The sequence below is a fragment of the Corvus moneduloides genome, chromosome 4 (genome assembly GCF_009650955.1).
Source record: "Corvus moneduloides isolate bCorMon1 chromosome 4, bCorMon1.pri, whole genome shotgun sequence".
In the NCBI taxonomy this organism is placed as follows: Eukaryota; Metazoa; Chordata; class Aves; order Passeriformes; family Corvidae; genus Corvus; species Corvus moneduloides.
This window is the reverse complement of record NC_045479.1, coordinates 30344348-30364036: the sequence shown is the minus strand read 5'-3', so window position 1 is coordinate 30364036 and position 19689 is coordinate 30344348. Positions and strand designations below refer to the sequence as shown.

The following is a 19689-nucleotide window of genomic DNA, read 5'->3' as shown; positions in this document are numbered from 1 at the left end:
CTTACAGTTCCTTCAGTGCTGCACCACAACTCATGATTCCCTAGCTGATATTTCTAGTTGGGTTTTATCTTTCACTTTACACAGGAAGAAAAGAGCCTAAAAGAAGTTAAATGATGATTACTTGGCTTTGTTTTTATAAAGAGAGAATCTTCTCACCAGGAAATGACAATTTATTGAATTCAAAGATTTTTGCAGATGCCTCTCAGTTCAAAGAAAACAAAAATAAAACCACAACAACTACATGCACTAGTTTTTGTCAGGAAAGCATTCTTGAGATCACCACAGAATTTCTGAAGCAATACTCAGAAAGAACAGTTAAAAAAAAAGAAAAGGCATTCAAACAAAACCCCAATATACGTGCACAAAAAACCAGCTAGGAGACAGCACAGAACTTAAAACACAAAATAGCCCCTGGCCCAGTGGTCCAGGCATTCCAATGAGAATGAGTGAGATGCTAAACTTCAAATCCCAATTTTCTGTTCCCAAGGGAAATGTTCCTCTTTGAGGTAGATGCCCAGGAGCCATGCCAAGCATCAAGCACCACCAGGGCAACATGCTGTTTGCAGTGCAACAGGCCTTCCTCAGTGCAAAGAATCCAAAACACATGGGTTTCACTCACAGCAGAACAGAAACCGCTACATAGAATTTTTGTGGGAAAGCATCTTGCCTCAGCTTGAGTTGTAATGCCAAATTTCACCAAAGATCTCAGACTCTGTGAAAGCACCAGAAGCTTTTTTACTTGCCTTTCTCAAGATAGACTTACAAATAAGCCAAAAGAACAAAAAACAATTTTTTCTCTCTAATAGTTGAGATTTACTTTCAGGCTTGATAAAGTTAAGCTTCTCAGTGCTCTATCTCCTTAAAGCCATTCAAGGTAAATTATTTCTTTCTGGGAACATTAATATTTGTATGAATCATTAAGACAGCATTCTTTAGGAAGTATGTCAGGATACTAAAAGCAACACTGGAAGGAAACTCTTGCTACAAAAACTAGCATGGGGTTTGAGGGTTTTTTGTACCAAAATAATTTACAGAACTATTAACTATTGTAAGAACTTTCGCCTACAACATTCAAACACAGTGCCCAGCAGAAGCAGGGCACAGACCCACAGGCAGACATGAGCACAACCAGACCAACTGCAGGCTACCACAGAATCCTCCTAATCCTCACACTGTTTTAAAGTGGATGCAGAAATAGTTTATGTAACAGAAAAATGAGTGTGTAGGAATGAATGGTTCTGGGTTTCTGTCTTCTCCTTATATTACTCTGTAGGACTAGGGGTGATGGAGTTGACTGTGTAAAGAAGTATTTTGAAAATTTCAGCCTTTTCAGAATATTGTCTTATTTTTAATGATTTTTCTTTTCATCAGCTGAAGGCTCCCAACTGAGGTTTAAAAAAACCCCAACATTTACATGTAGATGTCTACTCCCCAATCACTACCAATGCAGAGCTATTCAACACAGTTAATGGAGCAAGAAACTAGTCATCCAACTTAACAAATGTGTATACCTTAGGTAAGGTCAGCATAACAGCTCCCAGGACTCCATCACCAGTAACTGGAGCCTGAGACATCTATATATAGATGCATTCAATCTCTCTTCATCTGCCAACTGCTCTCCTTTTGCCCTGAGCTTTAATGAAATGGTCTTTTAGAGCCAATATGAAATCTTGTCTTAATTAGTTAATGAGTGAGAGCACAGTTTACTTTACTCAAAGTTCCTTTTTCATAAATTAAAACTGGAGTTGTCTGGCAGAAAGATGACACCTCTTGAAGGACAGTCCCATGGGCAAAACAGTTTTTACAGGATGGAATTCAGATGTGCTCAGGTCCTTAGAATCCAAGAAATACGGCACCTTATTTAAGTTTTAAAGCCACAGCCATAGCAACTCAGCTTCCTTAGCACCTTCTAGCAATATCTGATGATAGTGTAGTCAATCCCACTTTAAAACTGCATTGAATTGAATAAGTGGTCCTATTCAGGATGCTATGATTGCTGCTGATCTACAGCTGTGTGTGGTAGAGAGCCATACAGCACAAACAGCTTCAAATAGCACATTTACTAATACAAACAAAGCTTCTGCAACATCTTGTATTTTTATTCTAGCACTTATGTCATGAGTCAAGCTTAGAGAACCATGGAACTTCACTGCTTTACTGTTTTCCATGCTTGGAAAATATTTAAGAACTAAGACACAAAAAAAAAAAAAAAAAAAAAAAACCCTCCACCAATCCCAACTCCAAAAAACAAACCCCACAGAATCATTTCAGGATAACTGACACTTTTACCATATGGAAAACATTCATGACTATTCTACCATATACATGCTATAGGACAGCTTAGCCCAAACCAAAAACCAGGATGCACTTTAACACGCTTGGCATTCACATGACTAGGCTTTAAGTTTAAATAGATTTGAGTATCTAAGTTTCACCACTGACCTTCCAGAAATACCAGGTCAGCACCCCCAGCTACAGCCTGTTTCCAGTGAGCTGCATGAACAAAAAGCCAATTGCAGTGATTCAAGCCCAGGGCTGTAACACTTCCTGGCCATGACCTATGTTTGCCCTTCTCTCAGAATCCACACTTACATTAGCAATTCTCACACAATTGTATTGGTACAATAAGCTGTATGATGTGAATGAAGTCCAGCATGTTTAAAAAAGCGAAAGTAAGCTCACCATTCATGTTTCTTCCACTGCAGGTGAACCTCCACAATTTTCCTCAATACAAGATACACATCTTCACCAGCACTTAAACAGTAAGTCCAAGCTAAAACTCAGATATTCTCCAGTTACACAGTGATTTAAAGTCTGAAAATTTTACATGATGGAAGATCAGAAACTGTATATATTTAGGGCCAGCAGAGAGAAACATGAGTGATATTTCAGAGCTGAAAGATGTATCAAGTAGCTTCTAGATTGTATTTTCCAAATATATATCAAAGCAATTAACTGAATCCTCAGGAAGTTCTCAGAAGCAGATTAAACGGTCTGCCTAGACAGCAAGGGCAAGACTACACATCATAATTTATTTAGAAGGCTTACATATTGATTTAAAAAAATCATGACATATTTTAAGTTAAAGAATAAGTAAATTAGGTCACTCTTTTTACATATTGCTAAAAGGAAAATAGAGTTGACATTTTCCATGTCTTTCACCAGATAAAGCCCTTTCCTCTGTGTTTATGTACACAGTAAGATGACAGTGGCTTTCTCAGATAACATCTCTATTTAATCATTAGAAAAGTAGGTAAAAAGGTCATGTTGAGTATAATTAAGATCTGCAGCCCATTTCAATTTTACAAGTATGTATTTAAATTTCTGGACAAAGAGAGCAAAGGTGTATTTATATAGTATTTTCTACCAGACTGCAGAATTGATGTCTTCCTGGAAAAGAAGTTGGATTCTTCCAACATAATTTCTAATTCAGTTCTCTTATGTTTTTATTGCTATTGATGAGTAAGGCTACAATTGTGTCACAACCTACAAGACTACAATTTTGTCATGAACTAGAAATTCTAATCTGGTGGGATCTCTATTTCTTAAAGAAAAGCCATATTCCATGGCCAAGTCAAATCAAATCAGTATCTCTAATTCTTCATTCTCTTCATACTGTTCGGATGTTGCACGAAGTTAATGTACTAATCTAACTCCATCAATAATTTTTGTTCCTGTGCAAAGCAGGCAAGTACTGTTGAGGTGAAAACAGGTGAAAACCTAATTTGAGAAGCAACTGAAGGAGAATAAAATATCAGCATTAAAGCATTGACCTGATGTTCTGTGCAGTAACAGTCTACAATATTCCAAGGGCATGCATAAAAACAGAAGATTCAATCAACTGCATCTACAGTAAGAGACAAGTAGGAAAAAAATACCATAAAGAATGAGGTCTTTTTAAAGACTGACATAAAAACCCCACGTTTTTGCACAACTACTATGCCAATTTACACTCTGTGTGATTCTGCTATGAAAAGCCTATTCAGAAAATATCATGGTCATATCTTGCTTGTATTAGCCAAGAAACACATTCTCACTAAATATCTGGAAAGTTATGAAGACTACCCAAAAGAACTGTTTAAAAATTGTCTTAGATTTAGCCCAATGGTAGATAAGACAACACATATTAACAGCCACTGTATTCTAAATTCTGCAGGGGTACCATACAGTGGTTGTTTTGGATGCCTCAGATAAAAACAGGACAGGAAGTCTCAAACTATGCCTCTGTATTGACTCACTGTTGACATGCTCTGAACGTCCAAAAGAGATTGTCAGGAAATGCTGGACACAGTTTAGAAATGTACCGTTCCTTTCAAAAAAAGAAAACAAAACAGAAGTCGTCACACAGCTTTTGTTAGTGACACCACTGTGTACACAGAAGTTGGGAAACAATGTTTGGGAACTTGGCGATGCGTGCGACTTTCATACAGCATTTGTTTGGTTAAGTTGGACATGGACAGATATTTGCCAACATTTTAGTGGTTATTCCTGCAGCTGAATAAGCCATTGTATTTTAAACACATTTTTTAAAGGCTTCATCACAGCTTGGGGGCAGGTGAAAGTATTACACTGATGTTTTCAGCAGCCATCACATGTTTCAATCCCTAGTTTGAAAAAGAGGGCTGCACAGAGAGCTGTTTAAGAAGATGGCCATAAATCAGGTTGGAGGCAAGTGGCAAAAATCCTTTCCCACAACAGGACACTGCAGGTGTGAGTGCCTGGGACTGAAAAACCAGACCAACACTCACTGCACGGAGGACGGAGAAAAACGAAGGGCATGGAGAACAGAGGGGCAAATGACCGGACTTGCTAAAATTTTCATCAGCTGATAGGTGTACCAGTGGAAGAAGGGTTAGCAAAGAAACCATATGTAAAATCTAAGGCAAGTACTAAAGCTTTTGTTAACCAAGTAACAATTTTTCAGGTCTCACAAAGTGTAACCAAACACCGGCCTTGCAATACATCCTATCTCCTTGTTTAAGGAGAATTCACTAGCAAAAAACCTGAATTTACAAGCTTCTTCAGCACTGTTTCCAACAAAAGGCTTTTCCCAGTACTATGGACAAGCAGTAACGCTAAACACCAGTTTAAGTAAGCCAAACTGAGCAATGTTCCATGTCTGCTACATAAGAGGACATTGACAACATTGTATCATTGTTATAAAGTTGTCCCAGAAACAGAAAGATTGAAGGAGGCGTGACAACCCGGCTGTGGTGCTGCTTCAAAGTGTTCACTACAAATGCAAACTATTATTTTCCATCAGCAAACAATCAGTTTCTCAGTAGTCAAGGATTTTAAACTTTTCATACTAGTAACTGACAATAGCTATCAACAGAATTCCCCACTTTTTCAATGCTTCTAGGCATTCTGATATAATAAAAGATCAAATTGAAAAAAAACCCATGCATGTATTTGCTTTCTTTGCTTGTCACCTCTTACAGATACTTACTGAACCACAGTACAAAGAAATACAGCTTTAGCAACAGGAAACAGCAACAGCTAGAATTTGTATTTCAAGTGCTACACTCAATACACAGTTTATCAAGTTAAAAAGTTGCAATCAGCTCTTGACAAGTGAAAAGTACTGACCAAGGAACTGACACTGGAAAAACAAAAATTCAAAGTGGGCAAGAACCTTGCAGACAACTCCATAAAATATGCTAAGCACAACCAACTTAAATAAAACAGTAACTTCTTCAGGTTATCAAAACACCTCTGATTGCTCTCATCCCAAAATCTACTGACACCATCACATCAGGAATGCCACAGCTTATTCAAGTACAGCACTTGCTTTGTGACCAGATAATAAAGAAAATAAAAAGCTGACTTGATGACAACAGAGCACTACTGACAGCCTCTGCTTCAACAAGAGGCAGTGAGGAGTCCATCAAAAGCCATACTCAAGTTGTCCTGCCTCTGAGGAGGTCCCACACCACTCCAAGAGAGCAGCACAGGTCAGTCTTACCACAGATCCTCCTTATTTTAACAGTCACGCTTCAAATGGCATCTCAAGTTATCTCTAGAATAATCAATTTATTGATTGCTTCCATTGTCTGAGAGTAACATCCAACAATTTAAAGTTTTCCCTCAAAAATACATTGCAAATACATGCCAAGTATAAGAAAGGAAAAAAGCACTACCTAGCAAATGCATATAACAACAAACACAATAAAATCACATCACACGCACATCCTAGAAAAAACACTTCGATTTCAAAACTCAACAAAAGTAACACTGGCAGAAACAATGCAAAACTTCACCTCTATAAAAACCCATTTAGTGCACAGCAAGCTGCCTACCCCCAGAAGTCAAATCTACTCTCTCAAGGTTTGCAGCAAAAAGAATCAGATAGCCTTGTACAGCTGGAAGCTGTTAACTTACAGAATCTAAATTCTAGTTCTGGAGCATAAAAAAAACACATTTTGCTTTAATTGTGCAGTTTTACACTGCACAACTGGAAGAATTTAGTAATTCACTACAATTTACATCTATTAACTGAAACAGCCTTTGCATTTTCTTGGGGGCATAAAAAAATCCAGTAAGATTATATATTAAAAATTTGTTTTTCTAATTATTTTTATCATGTTGCTGCAATACATAAGCTCTTAAACATGTTCAAAGAAAGAAGCTTCAGACTTTTTTATATTCCCACCCTCAGTCCTCTTTTACCCAATGTACCTACCTTGCATTAGAAATATGCATTAAAAAACAGCTAACTAATAACGGCTCGAAACAGTTCTTTCCACAAAGGATGTGCCTGATCCAACACCATGTTTATCATGATACTGAGTCTGATGTGAAGCAAACCAAACAAGCAAATAGCCTTATTTATAAGAAAATCAAGCAAAAGCTGCTAAAAAAAAAAAGTGTACATATCAGTGACTGCAAGTCTTCCAATACTGCAAATGTCTCATGTGCCAGACAACTGCAAATCAGAAAACTAGATATTAATTAATTCTTCTGCTGAATGTATACTTTGGAATCATGCATATGAGATCAAATTGCATTTAAGCAAGGAATCAAAAGAAACAATTTAAAAAGCTGACACCCAAGCCACAAGAAAATACGTAGTTCATTTAAAGCAGCCCATTACCAAAACTATGTAAACAAAAGAAACAAGACCCACACTAATAGCTGGGAGGTCACGAAGCTCCTGTCTTCCTTCTGTCCCAGCGTGCTCACTCTGGTAATGTTCAGACAGATCAGTGGGAGTTACAGACACTTTCATACATAGTGGACAGATGAAGCCCTGTGAAATGTATATATTTTTTTTAAGAAACTAATAAAGACAAAAAAAATGCAGATCTGGAATCAAAAGTTTGAATTCTTATGCTGAAAGCTCTCTACAGGCACCAAAAGCAAAGTCTGTTTTCCTTTTGGAGAGAGGACTTTTGCAAACCATACCATAGAGAAAGCAAGAAGGAACAGTGACCAAGGGCATGAAAATAAATAAATCTAAAATATGCCTTAAAAACTAGGACCATGCTGCATACTATTGTGTGTTTTCCAGACACTCTTGGTACCCCCTTCATGTGACAGAGGAACAAGCTGCATGACAAATTGTGAATGGAGCATTACAAGGCATCACGTCACATCCATTGTGAGGTTTCCCATAAGGGGGTTCAGATGTTTCAGAGAAAGAGGGAAGAGTGGTGCAGTGAGATTGCAGAAATGCCTCTATAAATTAATAAGCAAGTTTGTAACAGCAGCAGGAGAAGCTGAGGCAAACCTGTCTAGTTAATGCAGTTACATTACACTAAGGAAAGCATCATCTCACTGGTAGACTCACTGCAAGCACGGAATATTTAGCAACCCTGTACTACAGACAGAGTTGCACTGGGACCTAAGCTACAAAGGTAAGATAGACCCAAATGTTTCCTCCTTGGGCAGATTGAACAGTGAATAAAAGACTTCATTATGGGTCTATGTGTGACCTGAAGTGCCAACATGGTCACAGACAGGACTTAAGCAAATTTTTACCTCTTCTTGAGCAGTTTGAATTCAGACTTCCCCACTCCTTCTGTTTCATACTACAGCTCTAAAAAATCAGGATTTATTTCAACCCGGTTTGAGGAGAAAGGAAACGTACAAATCTGCACAGATTTAATAATTATTATCCATTTGACTCTTGCAACAACACAAATTAGAAAATCTAGCCAAGAAACTGGAGTGAAAACAAGTTATTGGATTTCTGACTGTATAATAATGGAGAACCAGGTAGGAATATCATGATAAAACAAAGAACAAAAATTCTGCAGAGACCAACTATGGTGCTCCTGAAGAGAAGCTCCAGGAAAGACAAGACCTCAGGCAAGCTGTGAGGCAAAAGGAAGGCTAACAGATTCCAGTAGCATTACATGTGAATCTAAAAACCCATCACCAGGTTCGGAACTCAGTTTCAAACAGACTTTGAAATTCTACGCTAAGGATAATACCCAATGCAAGAAATGATGGAGTTATGGACAACTAAAAGATACTTTCTTTATGTAACACATGCATATCAAACAAGAGTGATAAAGCAGCCTTTGGTCTGACCCAGTTTTGACTCAATAGAAAGAACAGCTAATAGGGCAATAGTACAGGCACACCACCACTCTGAAAGCTCATCCCATGTCAAGAAAATACCGCTCCACTAGTACTGAGGTACCTTATAGCACCCACCAGCTGTGCGATGTTGCACTCATGTTAACAGAATTGTACAATTTTAGCCAAATCTTAGAAAGAAGCAATTGTCTCATTGCTCTTTTTTATCCCTTAATCAACTACAAAAGTAATAAGATTTTAGTCTGCAATTTAAGAATATTTATTTGCTTCAGGGGCGATTAAATATGCACGCAAAACAGATTTGGACTCAAAAATATATGACATGTAGAACATGCAGCAAAATATTAAGGAATGTCTGATTACATTGGCTGCAATAAGGATTCAAGAAAGAAGAAACAAGCAGATGCACAGACAGGATTTTAAACAGCACGGTGAAAGTTTGTCTTATCTTTCATCATATCATGCACAGGAGTATTTGAATCCTCACACACTTTATTCAGTGTAAGAAAGGGCACTTTGCTCCCTTTAATGCTGTAATAGGGGTAATTAACCTTGCACTGTATTTGTATGTTAAGCTCAAAACATTTTCGAGATAGGTAAGAAGGCTACATCAGCACAAACAAGCTTCAACAGCCAGTGAAGTCAGTTCGCATTTTTCAGCGTTAATGTCTGACAACACTGTAAATACAAAGACATTGTAATATGGGATTGCAGCAACAACTTATTCTGCTGATTAAGTATGGCATACAGACCATGAAAAACTGAGAGGATTTATACTCCAACACCAAGCAAAACCCAATATGTTTGATATTTCACAAGAAGGAAGAGGTTTCCAGTATACATTATAGCTTAGCAGAAGCAAGACGAAAATGGAGTACAAGCATGATAAAATGTCAAGACTTGTTTTTTGCAGCTCTCATGAAAGATTTATTAACAAGGAGTCTTAAGCTTACATCTAATTGCTTTTAATTTTAATAATTCATGTCTAGAACTACAGGAAGGATTGCTTGTGACCACTTGGAGAGATAAGCCTAATTAATAGTTACATATAAACATGGCCTAGTCTTTCTTTTTTTATTTAAATAACAAACAACATTTAGAAGACAACATTTACAAGTATTTATTTAGTATAGTATTTATTTAGGAAGATCATCAAAAGTTACTCCCAACAGTTTCATGGAGCAGAGAAACAGCACCCAAGGTTTAAGACACGAGTCCCGTGTACGGTGCACAGTACCTCTGAGGAGCCTTCATTGTTCACGTCCACGGCATTTCCAGGTGTGGCAGATGAATCCGAATCTGAACTCTGAGACCCACCTCTACCTGGAGTCTGAAATAGATGGGGAAGAGAAAAATGAGAGCCTACATTTTAATATTTAATAAATATTTAATAAAGCACAGTACATATCCTATGCAAAGGCCTCTCTTCTACTTCTTGGAATACAAAGGTATTTTCCCTCCACAAGAGTAATGAAGTGAACAAGCTGACAAGCAATTATGTAATTTTCAGCACAACACTTCAACAAAAGCTTCTATCCAACACTCTCCATAAAAAACCAAGCAGATACCAGAAGCAAAAGCCAGGATTTTAAAACACCTCCTCTCATGAATGCTCAACACAACACAAAAACTTTGGCTAAACTCCTGGCCCTTGTATCACTCTTGGTGATGTTAAATTAAGTTGCTATATCCTATAGGAAAACACTAGAAATTAAAAAGTTTTTCAGAAGTAGTAAACTAGTATCATCATACTTTCTTGATAACTTGTCTACATTCTGGACGAGCTTTAAACATATGAAAGACAGAAGACTAAAGTTTAAGGACCCTGCTGATTCAACTAGCACACAAGCAGGTACACTGCCTTGATGTGGAAAAGAATAAAAATAATAATCAAGCCTGTGGTAAAGTTAAAACATGCTAATCAGTAAGAAAACCTATAAAGATATACTCCTATGAATATGCTGAAAATCAAAACAACTACTGATTTGAAACTACAGACAGATAAGCAAGTAAACTTTAAATACTACATGATTCAAAATCTGGGTAGATGGATTGTATCTTATAATCCTTATTTAACTGTAACTTTGATTTAAATTTGATTTAACTTCTCTTACTCATCTCCAAAATGTCTGCTTGACTGATGGCAGAAAAGTAAGCATTCTCAAAGCAAACATCATTTAAAAATTATCTCAATATGTATATGCAATCCTAGTTTAAACAAAGAACAAAAAGTTACCATATAATTCTAGTATGACAATCTCAAATGGGATAAAGTAAGGCTAAAATACTGCAGTAGCATATCTGGAAATACTTATAATGTTAAAAAGGATTTTATAATTTAATATAAGAGGATAAAGATAAAGAATTTAAATATATAGATTGAAATCTACAGAGAGAAGGAAAGAGTTTTAGTTTCTAGATCTTGGTGCCTCCAAAATCTTATTTGGAGAAGAATTTTCTTGCTCAAATATATCCTCTTTTTGAAGACAAATCAGTTATATAACCTCTTACAAGGTATCTGCAGCACACATGATTTTCCATTCTTTGAAAATTAAGTACATTTTCCTGCTTTGTTTTAAAAAGAATGTTCTATTGTCAACTTTCATAGATAAAAAGATAACAGCAAAGACAGCAAAGATAACAAAGATAACAGCCTTTTATTATTAATCAAACCTAAAAAAAATGTCATTAACAGGTCAAGTTTACTGATTAAGGACTTAATTCCCAGTGAAATACATTTCAGTTTTGAAAAGGCTCTGAAGACTGGCCAAAGGGAAATGAGAAGGAGTGAAACACCAAGCTATGGGGGCTGGTGACAGTAAGAGAAGACAACCATATCTTCTCACTCCAGCCTTCTCTGAGGTCATCAGTTAAGTAATCAACATACTCTGTTTTTCCTACTCCATGTCTTTTCATGTTAGCTGTACTGTATTCCTAAAGAAAATATGAACACAATTTCCTTCTAATACAGCATACAAAAGCAAGAGGAAAGGTGATGCAAGCTCTGCAAGTTAGTAACAGGAGAGGCAAAAAAGGGGGTAAAAAGAGATACGATACACATGCAAAACATGTCAAAGTGAAGGCACTGGTACTTCTTCCCAGGGTCACTGATACAGACAGTAAACAAGGTACATCCCATCACGGACCACAGGTGCACACTCTTCAAGTTTCCACATGACATCAAACTGGGAGGACCAGCTGATACACTCAAGGGCAGAGTTGCCACTCAGAGGGACCTGGAAATGCCTGGAGCAATAGGCCAAGGGGAACCCTATGCAATTCAACAGGGACAAATGCAGACTCCTGTTCCAGGGAAGGAAAACTCCTGGCAGTAACAGAGGTCTATCTGCTGAAAAGGACCGAGGCCTCGTGTACGTCAGCAAGCTGAACAGGAGCCCGCAGCATGCCCTGTGTGCACAGAGGGCTGCCAGAAGCCTGGATTTTGTTAACAAGGAGCCCAACCAACTGATCAAGGGAAGTGATTATTCCCCACTGTCCAGCACCCACTGGACCACATCGAAATACTGCTTTCCCAGTCCAGGGAGAACACTGATAAACCAGTGTGAGTTTAGCAAAAGGCCACCAACACATCTGGGGATGAAGCACCTGACCTGTGGGAGAAGCCTAGGGAACAGGGCTGGCTCAGTGTGGAAGTAGAGACAGCTTTGGGAGGGCCAAACAGCAGCCACACCACCACCCATGAAGAGACCATCAAAAAGAGGAAGCCAGGCTGGTCTAAGCAGCACACAGTGGGAGGCCCAGACACAAAAACTGAAATGAGAGATTCCTACTGGATGTAAAGAACAGCTGTTCCTGTGAGACAGGCTTGAGCAACTTGCTCTTGACCTCTAAGCTGATCCTGTTCACTGTTCAGACTAGGGAGCCCCTGAGCTCCTGCCTGCCCCAATTGCTCTGTAGCCTAAGAAGTGCTGCCCACAGAAACACACATCCCACAGGAAAGCTTTGAAATGCAAGTAACTCCATTAATGAACATGTGGATTGTGTTCCATTGACAGTCAGAAGAATAGTATCTAAAATAAATGGTAAGTAGTAGCCAGGTTTCCCAGGAAGACAGGTAAGTTAGAATACTGCATCTAATGTTTCAGTGGCACTAAGAGATGGTCCAACTGTCTCTTTAGATAGGCAGCATCTACCTCCACTTCTGCAATATCTGAACGTACACTTTCAGCACACTTAATGAATCATTTTGTCCCAAACCCAAGAACCTTCTGCAACAATTAACACAATATTTTCTTCACCTCATATAACTCCTTACACAACACTACCATACACTGTTAATTGCCCATCCCATTTCACCCCAGAGTTGACTCCATTTCACAATGAGATTTGCATATTAAGTTCTGCTAGTTCCAGCACTACAAATTTGAGATTATTACAACCTCCAGGATGCAAGCTCTTCTGTTATTACGCCACTGTACACTGTTATTACTCCATGATTGATTAAAGGACTTGCTTTATGAAACACTTCAGACATGCTATAATCACACTAATAAGCACTGGATGGGATGTATCATTGCATGCATTGTATGACAGAAATTATTACACAGTACCTGGTAAAATCCTTTTAACATTTCAAAAATCAGTGTGTGCTCTTTAAAAGAGAAAGCATAATTCCAAGATGGATTTAGAAAGCTTAGTACAAATGGTGACATTTTCTGGTGAGTGCCACACGTGGGAAAGAAGAGTGGGAAGAGGTCATTAAGTAACTTTCAAGTTATAGTCCATAGTATTCGTTTGCAAAATATACAGGGTAGCAAGAAAAATTAAATACAAAATTGGATTAATATTATGGAAGCCAAGATCAAAAATGAAATTAACTTATCTTTTAAGGTTGTAATGTAATTGAAACATCCTTCACCATCCAAATAAAGAATGGGGCATTGGGAATGTCTTTTTTTAATCAATCATTGCACGATCAAATTGGTTCACACACACAGTTAAGCTATGCTCATATACCACTGTGGTATCACATTCCCTTAAAAAAAAAGAATCACAACATATTGAACAATTTGGACTTTGTGATCTACAAAAAGACTCAGAATGACATTCTTTGTTTTCAGATGGCCTATACAGGGGAGCAAATGAATGACTTACTAATCCCAGAGGAAAAGAAAATTTCCACACAGGCACAATTGTGTGGAATTGTGTGTGCACAATTACAAAATTAACATTTGACACTTGAAGGCATGCCTGGAGTTGAAAGACTGATGCAAAGTTAGTCTTTGATCCAGCATATTTCTCTCCTAGTTGTCAGTTATATTTGTTTACTTTGCAGAGAAGCATGTTTCTACTGCTAGCCCTAGAGTTGTAGAAGTAATATGCTAAACTTCATAATGCTGTTCTCTGTGTTTTCTCAAAACTGCAAGCTAATATAAAGAAACATCATTAACAACAAAAAGGATGACAATGATTGCAGCTTGTTTTCTGAAAGAGAGTAGAAAATTATATAATGAATGAGTTGAGCTAATGCTTTAAAATGAGGGAGTATAAATATGGACCACTACCGTGTCATTTTTGCATAGTCATTTATCTGTCTATAGCTACATCCCTTTCAGTTAGAATACTCTTTTCAGCAGTTTTAAATTCAGAATAAATTAAAACCTTTGAAGATAGATAAAGCCTTGAGAAAATGAGAGCAAATACAGATTTAACAGTTTTTCCAGCACAGATTTAAATACTACATAAGGGTACTACTACAACCATAAAAACATCCTGAAGCAACAAACAAGACACAAAAATGAGAAGGTAAGAAGGCCAAAGCCCTTGTTACCAAAGAACTCTCAGTGCTAGGAACAGGGTATTTTGCCACACAGAACAGTAACACCATTTACTTCTAAAGCAGTGTGACGCTACTTTATGACTCTGTAAAATGAAATGACTCCTGACTTCAGAGGGCATAAAGCTTTTTCTTTCCCATCATGCCATCACACAAGCAGACTTTGTGCCCAGGAAGAGGCACACATGCTCCCTTTGACTCCTGGGGAGAGGGCAGAAGCACAGCTGCAGTTCAGCATCTATCCAAGTAAACATGTTATCTAGTGAGCCCTGCAATTATAAATGTAAAAAGAAAACTGTAAATCGAGCATGAGGTGCAATGATTTCAGACAAGTAAATATCTCTGAAATGCCTGAGCTTGGAGTAAGAGAAAAGGTGACTGTACTACCTGAGCTACAGAAATGTCTGCAAAGCCCTGTTCTCCCCCAGACACCAAGATGTCAAGACCAAAAACTCGAAGAAACAGAAAGCAATAGAGGAACAGAGAGAGCAACAGAGAGCACTCAAACACAGCACAGTTGCCAACATTTAAAGACACATAATGAAGACAAAAACAAACGTAAATACGTAAATAGCAGTCACGTTGGTCCAATAGATGAGTCGTTCACTAAAAAATCATGAGCTATGGGAAGAAGGCTCAGAAGGAGGTCAAAGTAATCAGTTTTCTATCAGCTGAAAATAAATGCCCCCTTCTTCAAATATAAGAAGTGAGCTCTGCTTTAACAGGCCAGAGGCAACTGCCACTGCCTCGCTAGTAGGTTAACAAGAGACAGATGACACAATGCCCACAAAGGGCATTTGGAGTTGAGCACAATGAAGAAAAGACTGCTCTCCAAGGAATCCACTGACAAAAATCAAACTACTTGAGCAGGACAGTTGTGTCGCGGACATTCCACACAGATGTCTTTTGGGAAAACCTACCGTTTTCTAGATCAGCGTGATGAACAATGCATGAAACCAGGAAGTGGCAACAATGTACGAAAGGGGGTTTTATGGTGCAAACATACAAAACAGGTGGATCCCTGACATGTCCCTGACATGTCATTATGTGAAAACACACATAAAATTTAGAAACAACTTGTAGGGAAAGGATGTAAAATAAGGAGCTAGTTAAAGACAACAAGGAGCTACTAACCTCAAAAACTAAATGAGTAATGTTTAGTATATAATACTTTCTACTTTGAAAATATGTCACTCAAAGTCACTGTGAAGATGCTTTTAAACAGAAATTACAATTGTGGAAGAAATAAAAAGGTGATCAAGGTAGAGAAGTAGTATAAAAAAGAAACATCTGATGTTTTGAAACTTCAGGCATCAGAATTTCAGATAGATAACTAAAACTATACACCATATCTTTGTAGCTGTTGTCTTCCTCCTTTGCAGCGTGTCAGCCAGCTGAGTTACAACAAAAGGAATGTAATAAAGAATTCCTTTTTTTAAAAACCTACTTTTATAACTCAAGTTATACTACCATTAATGACTAGCTCTCTGTCTAGAAAGGCTGGCATCACCTATATAATCATATAACAAACCAAATAGGTATGCAAGAAACTATGTTTCAGTGACAGAAAGGCAGGGGGTTTTTGTCAGCTATACAAATGATGGACAATAAAAGGGTCAAGAGGCTCCTTATGCTTCAAATTAATGCACGAGACACATGAAAGATATTAATAACTATGATCTTTATGAAAATATATGACATAAACCTAAGGTTCATCTTTAATACCAAAGTACAGCAGAAGTATTTTTCAGTTTGCCAACCAGACTGCAAGTCAAAATAGTATGTATGTACGAGGTTGTGCACGCAATCACTACTTTTACAAAATGTCTAAAGCCCCTTTTAGTACGAGGTGAATTTTTAAAAGCATGGCTATTTTCTGCAGTTAAAAGGTTAACACCTCCAAAAATCTTGGCATTTCTCTATTCCATTTTTGGGCAGGAAGAAGTCTGTTTCATCTTTCTTGAAAATCAGCTCTCCTGTAATCCTATAATTTTCAGGAGCAACTGGAAAACAACTATTTGTTCAATCTTTTTGGAAAAGATGTCTGTTTCTCACACAGAAACTTTTGCACTGACTTCAGCTTTTTATAAGACATGTTTAGCTGAATTCATACTTGGGGCAAATATCCTTTGGCACTGTATGAAGCTTTTTCCTCTCTCATAGAAGCCTTCCTTGATGGCCTGGTGTTTCTCAGAACCAATAAACACCCAGTTAACTGCTGCCAATATTTAATTAGGTCTGTACTAAGTTTCCATGCTTGCTAGCCAGGCTTCACATTAAATTTCAGGAAGGAAGTTCTTCCTTGTAAACACGAAGCTCCAAATAGACCAAGATCTTCACCTGCTCAGGGTCTATGACCGAAAAATAATCTGAGGTATGCTTTACACTGAAAAAGTTGGTGGTATGCTTACTTTATTTCCCCTGTGTTAACTTTCATTCTTGTAGCAACGCTTCTTTGCATGGCAGATAAGGAGAGCAAGCCAGCGTTTCCAATAAAACACTCTTTCACGGAGGTGTTACATAGACAGCACGATTTGGAAGCAACAGCAGATAATACGGGGAGAGAAGCTGGTTTCCCCTCTATCCGAGAGCGCCTCCTGGGTAACACCGAAACCGCTCTCTTGCGGTGCGGGATCTGGAGCGCTGCCTGCCCACCGCCGGCGTGACTCAACCCTTTTGGGCGCATCCCCCCGCCGAGCGCCGGCCGTGCCGGCCGCGCGGAGCGGGACCGCGCCGGCACCTGCCCTGCGCCAGCGCCTCCGGGCAGCTCCCACCCGAGCCGCAGGCCAACTGCAAGGCGACCGGCACCGGCGCGGGGATCTGAGCAAGCGAGAAGGGTTTCATAAACGAGTGTCACAACTTGGCTTTCCAAGTCAGGCAGAGCTGCCGGAAAAGCCGGTTCCTAAAACAGAGGAGACAGCCGGACGGTGGCTGCCGGGCTGGCTCTCGGCGTTATGAAGCTGCTGCCTGCCGGCCCCTGAGGAAATCACCGCGGGACCCGGCGGCGGCTCTCCCCAGGCCGGGCTTCCCTTGATCCTGCCCTACGCTCGGGCGGCCGAGCCGCGGCGACGGGCGCAGGCGGCGGGCGGAGACGCCGCCGCGCTACGGAAAGGAGCCACGCCGGTCAGGGCCGCCCCTCGCCCCTCCGACAGGCCCGGCCGTGGGGAGCCGCCCGCCGCCAGCACCTCCGCCCCGCCCGGGGGACGACACCGCCCCCAGCCGGGATGGCGGGCCCGGCCCGTCCCGTCGGGTCTCGGGCCGTCCCCCGGCGAGGGGGCGGGGGCGGACAAACTCACGGCCTCCGGGGCCGCGACAGCCCTAACACGCATCCTGCGCCGCAGGACGGGCCGGGCAGGGCCAGTGGCTCCGGCTCCGCCGCACGGAGCGCAGCTCCGAGCACGGCCGGCACCAGGAAGCGGCACCGGCACGGCACGGGCACCGGCATGGCACGCCGCCCTCGCCGCTGGGGCGGCTCTCGCTGCCTTACCCGCTGCAGAATCCGCCTGAACATGGTGGTAGAGCGCAGATGCCGCCGGGCGGCCGCGGCCAGGCCGAAGGGAAGCCGCGGAGCCCCGCGCAGCGCCGGCCCCGCCCCGCAGGAGCCCGGTGCGGCCCGGTCGCCCCGTGACAGCGCCGCGGCCGGGGAGGCGGGGCAGCCGCCGCGCTCCGCCCGGGGAGGGGCGGGCCCCGCGGGGACGGGGCTGTGGTCACCTCCCGGCCTCGGGGAGCGGGGGAAGGCAAAACGGGGTAGAGGCGCGGAGCGCGCCGAGCCGGCGGGGGCTGCCCCCGGGACTGGATGGGTTCTGCGCCCCGATCGCTCCGCGGGGGCTCGGGCCGGGCTCCTTCCTGCCGCACCGGGCCCAGCGCCGCTGCTCTCGCTGTGTCCCTGCGCTGTGCCCGGGATCTCCGCCGCCCGAGACGCGTCCTGGTTGCTGAGGGCGGGGGAGAAGGGAGGGCGGCGGTGTGTCTGCCCTCGGCCGTTCTTCCCTTCTGGGGGTGCCCCAGGCACCCGACAGCTGCGGGCCCCTTACTACTGGCATCAATCTGGCATCGGCCGAGAGAAGGAAAAGGACTGTAGTTTGAGCTTGCAGCCGGGGGCTCACAGAAGGAGGCGAAGCGCAAGTGCAGCGCCGTGTTGTTTGTTACTCGTGCGGCATTGAAAGTACTGAGAAATGCGTGTTCAGTGAGGACTGTTGAAGCAAACTTCTTTGGATAATTAACCGGAAATTCAATTCTGATGAAGCAGCTGCTTGCTTTAAGCTCTCAGCTGAAAAGAGGACCTCGAGGCATGACCCATTAGATGTTTTTTAAATATCAGAAAATAACATTTTAGTCACACAAACACACATCTACCTTCAACAAAAAAAAAAAAAAAGAAAGAAAAAAAGGTGCAACCGAAAAGCATCACTTTAACTGCGAAAGAATCGGTATCCGTAGGTGCTGAGGCAAAACCCCACATCAGATGTGGCAGGAGAGTTACTGGAATACCAGTACCCTCTAGAGTATACAATTCAACAAGTTACAGTTCCCCGTTCTATCCAAAACCTGCAACTTTCACATGTTGGATGCCAGACAAAGAGTCACGAGTAAATAAAAAACTTGGTCAATGACTAATTGTGCCTACTAGAACAAATATCATAGCAGAGCACCAGTTGTGCTGTAAAGATCAAAAACATTTTTCCACTCAGAAGCTGACATTTCTAAGCACTCTAAAATCCTCAGACATTGGGTGCCTTGTGAGCACATGACCAGAAGGATTTGGCTGCCGCAGCTGGAGGCTTGAAGCATGGCAGCGCTATGTGACTGGACTCAGTTGGCTCCAGCTACAGGCTCCAGTGTGTTTCATGTTAATGCCATTGGATCCACAACTGAGGCAGGTTAAGAGCACACACACACTTGGCTTCAGCTGATGAGTGGTGACTTTAGTCACACACATTTTCATGTGTCCATAGTACAAAATGGCTTTGAAATTTGGCAGTTAGGTTTGTTTCTGAATTTTGTACTTGGGATTAATAATGGGAATAAGATTGGTTTTGTACAGCTGCGCGGATTGTTAAATATTTAGGCAGACCATAGATTCTTACTCTGAATCTAAACAGAAATGACTGCAAGTTTTAGTATATCGCTCTCTTTACTAGGTATTTCAACAAGAGTGACAGCCTACACAACAAAGTGCTGGAGTGCTCAATTTGCCAGACCCAAGTAACTTAACCAACCCATCTTTGTAGAATGCTTTTTACTCTCCTAGGTTAGCAATTCCTGAGTGCTCAGTGGAAGATGATAGGGATTTGAGGACACTAGTTAAAAGTCTTATATCAGAGGAGGATTTTCTTAGCAAGATTTGAAAG

At 40.9% G+C, this 19689-nt stretch overlaps 1 protein-coding gene across 2 annotated transcripts in view; it reads right to left on the bottom strand.

Annotated features, from left to right (window-relative positions):
* EEA1 (early endosome antigen 1) overlaps positions 1-17944 on the bottom strand; it is a 64135-nt gene extending 46191 nt beyond the window's left edge. The window contains exons 1-3 of one of the 2 annotated variants that reach the window (XM_032107849.1): positions 17829-17944; positions 9782-9874; positions 7127-7249 (exon numbers count right to left, since the gene is read on the bottom strand). In XM_032107849.1, the coding sequence (XP_031963740.1) occupies positions 7127-7249; positions 9782-9874; positions 17829-17852 (240 nt within the window). In that variant the 5' untranslated portion in view covers positions 17853-17944. The remainder of the gene's footprint in view (positions 1-7126; positions 7250-9781; positions 9875-17828) is intronic. The other variant, XM_032107850.1, reaches the window with a different exon arrangement.
* Between the last annotated feature and the right edge of the window lie 1745 nt (positions 17945-19689).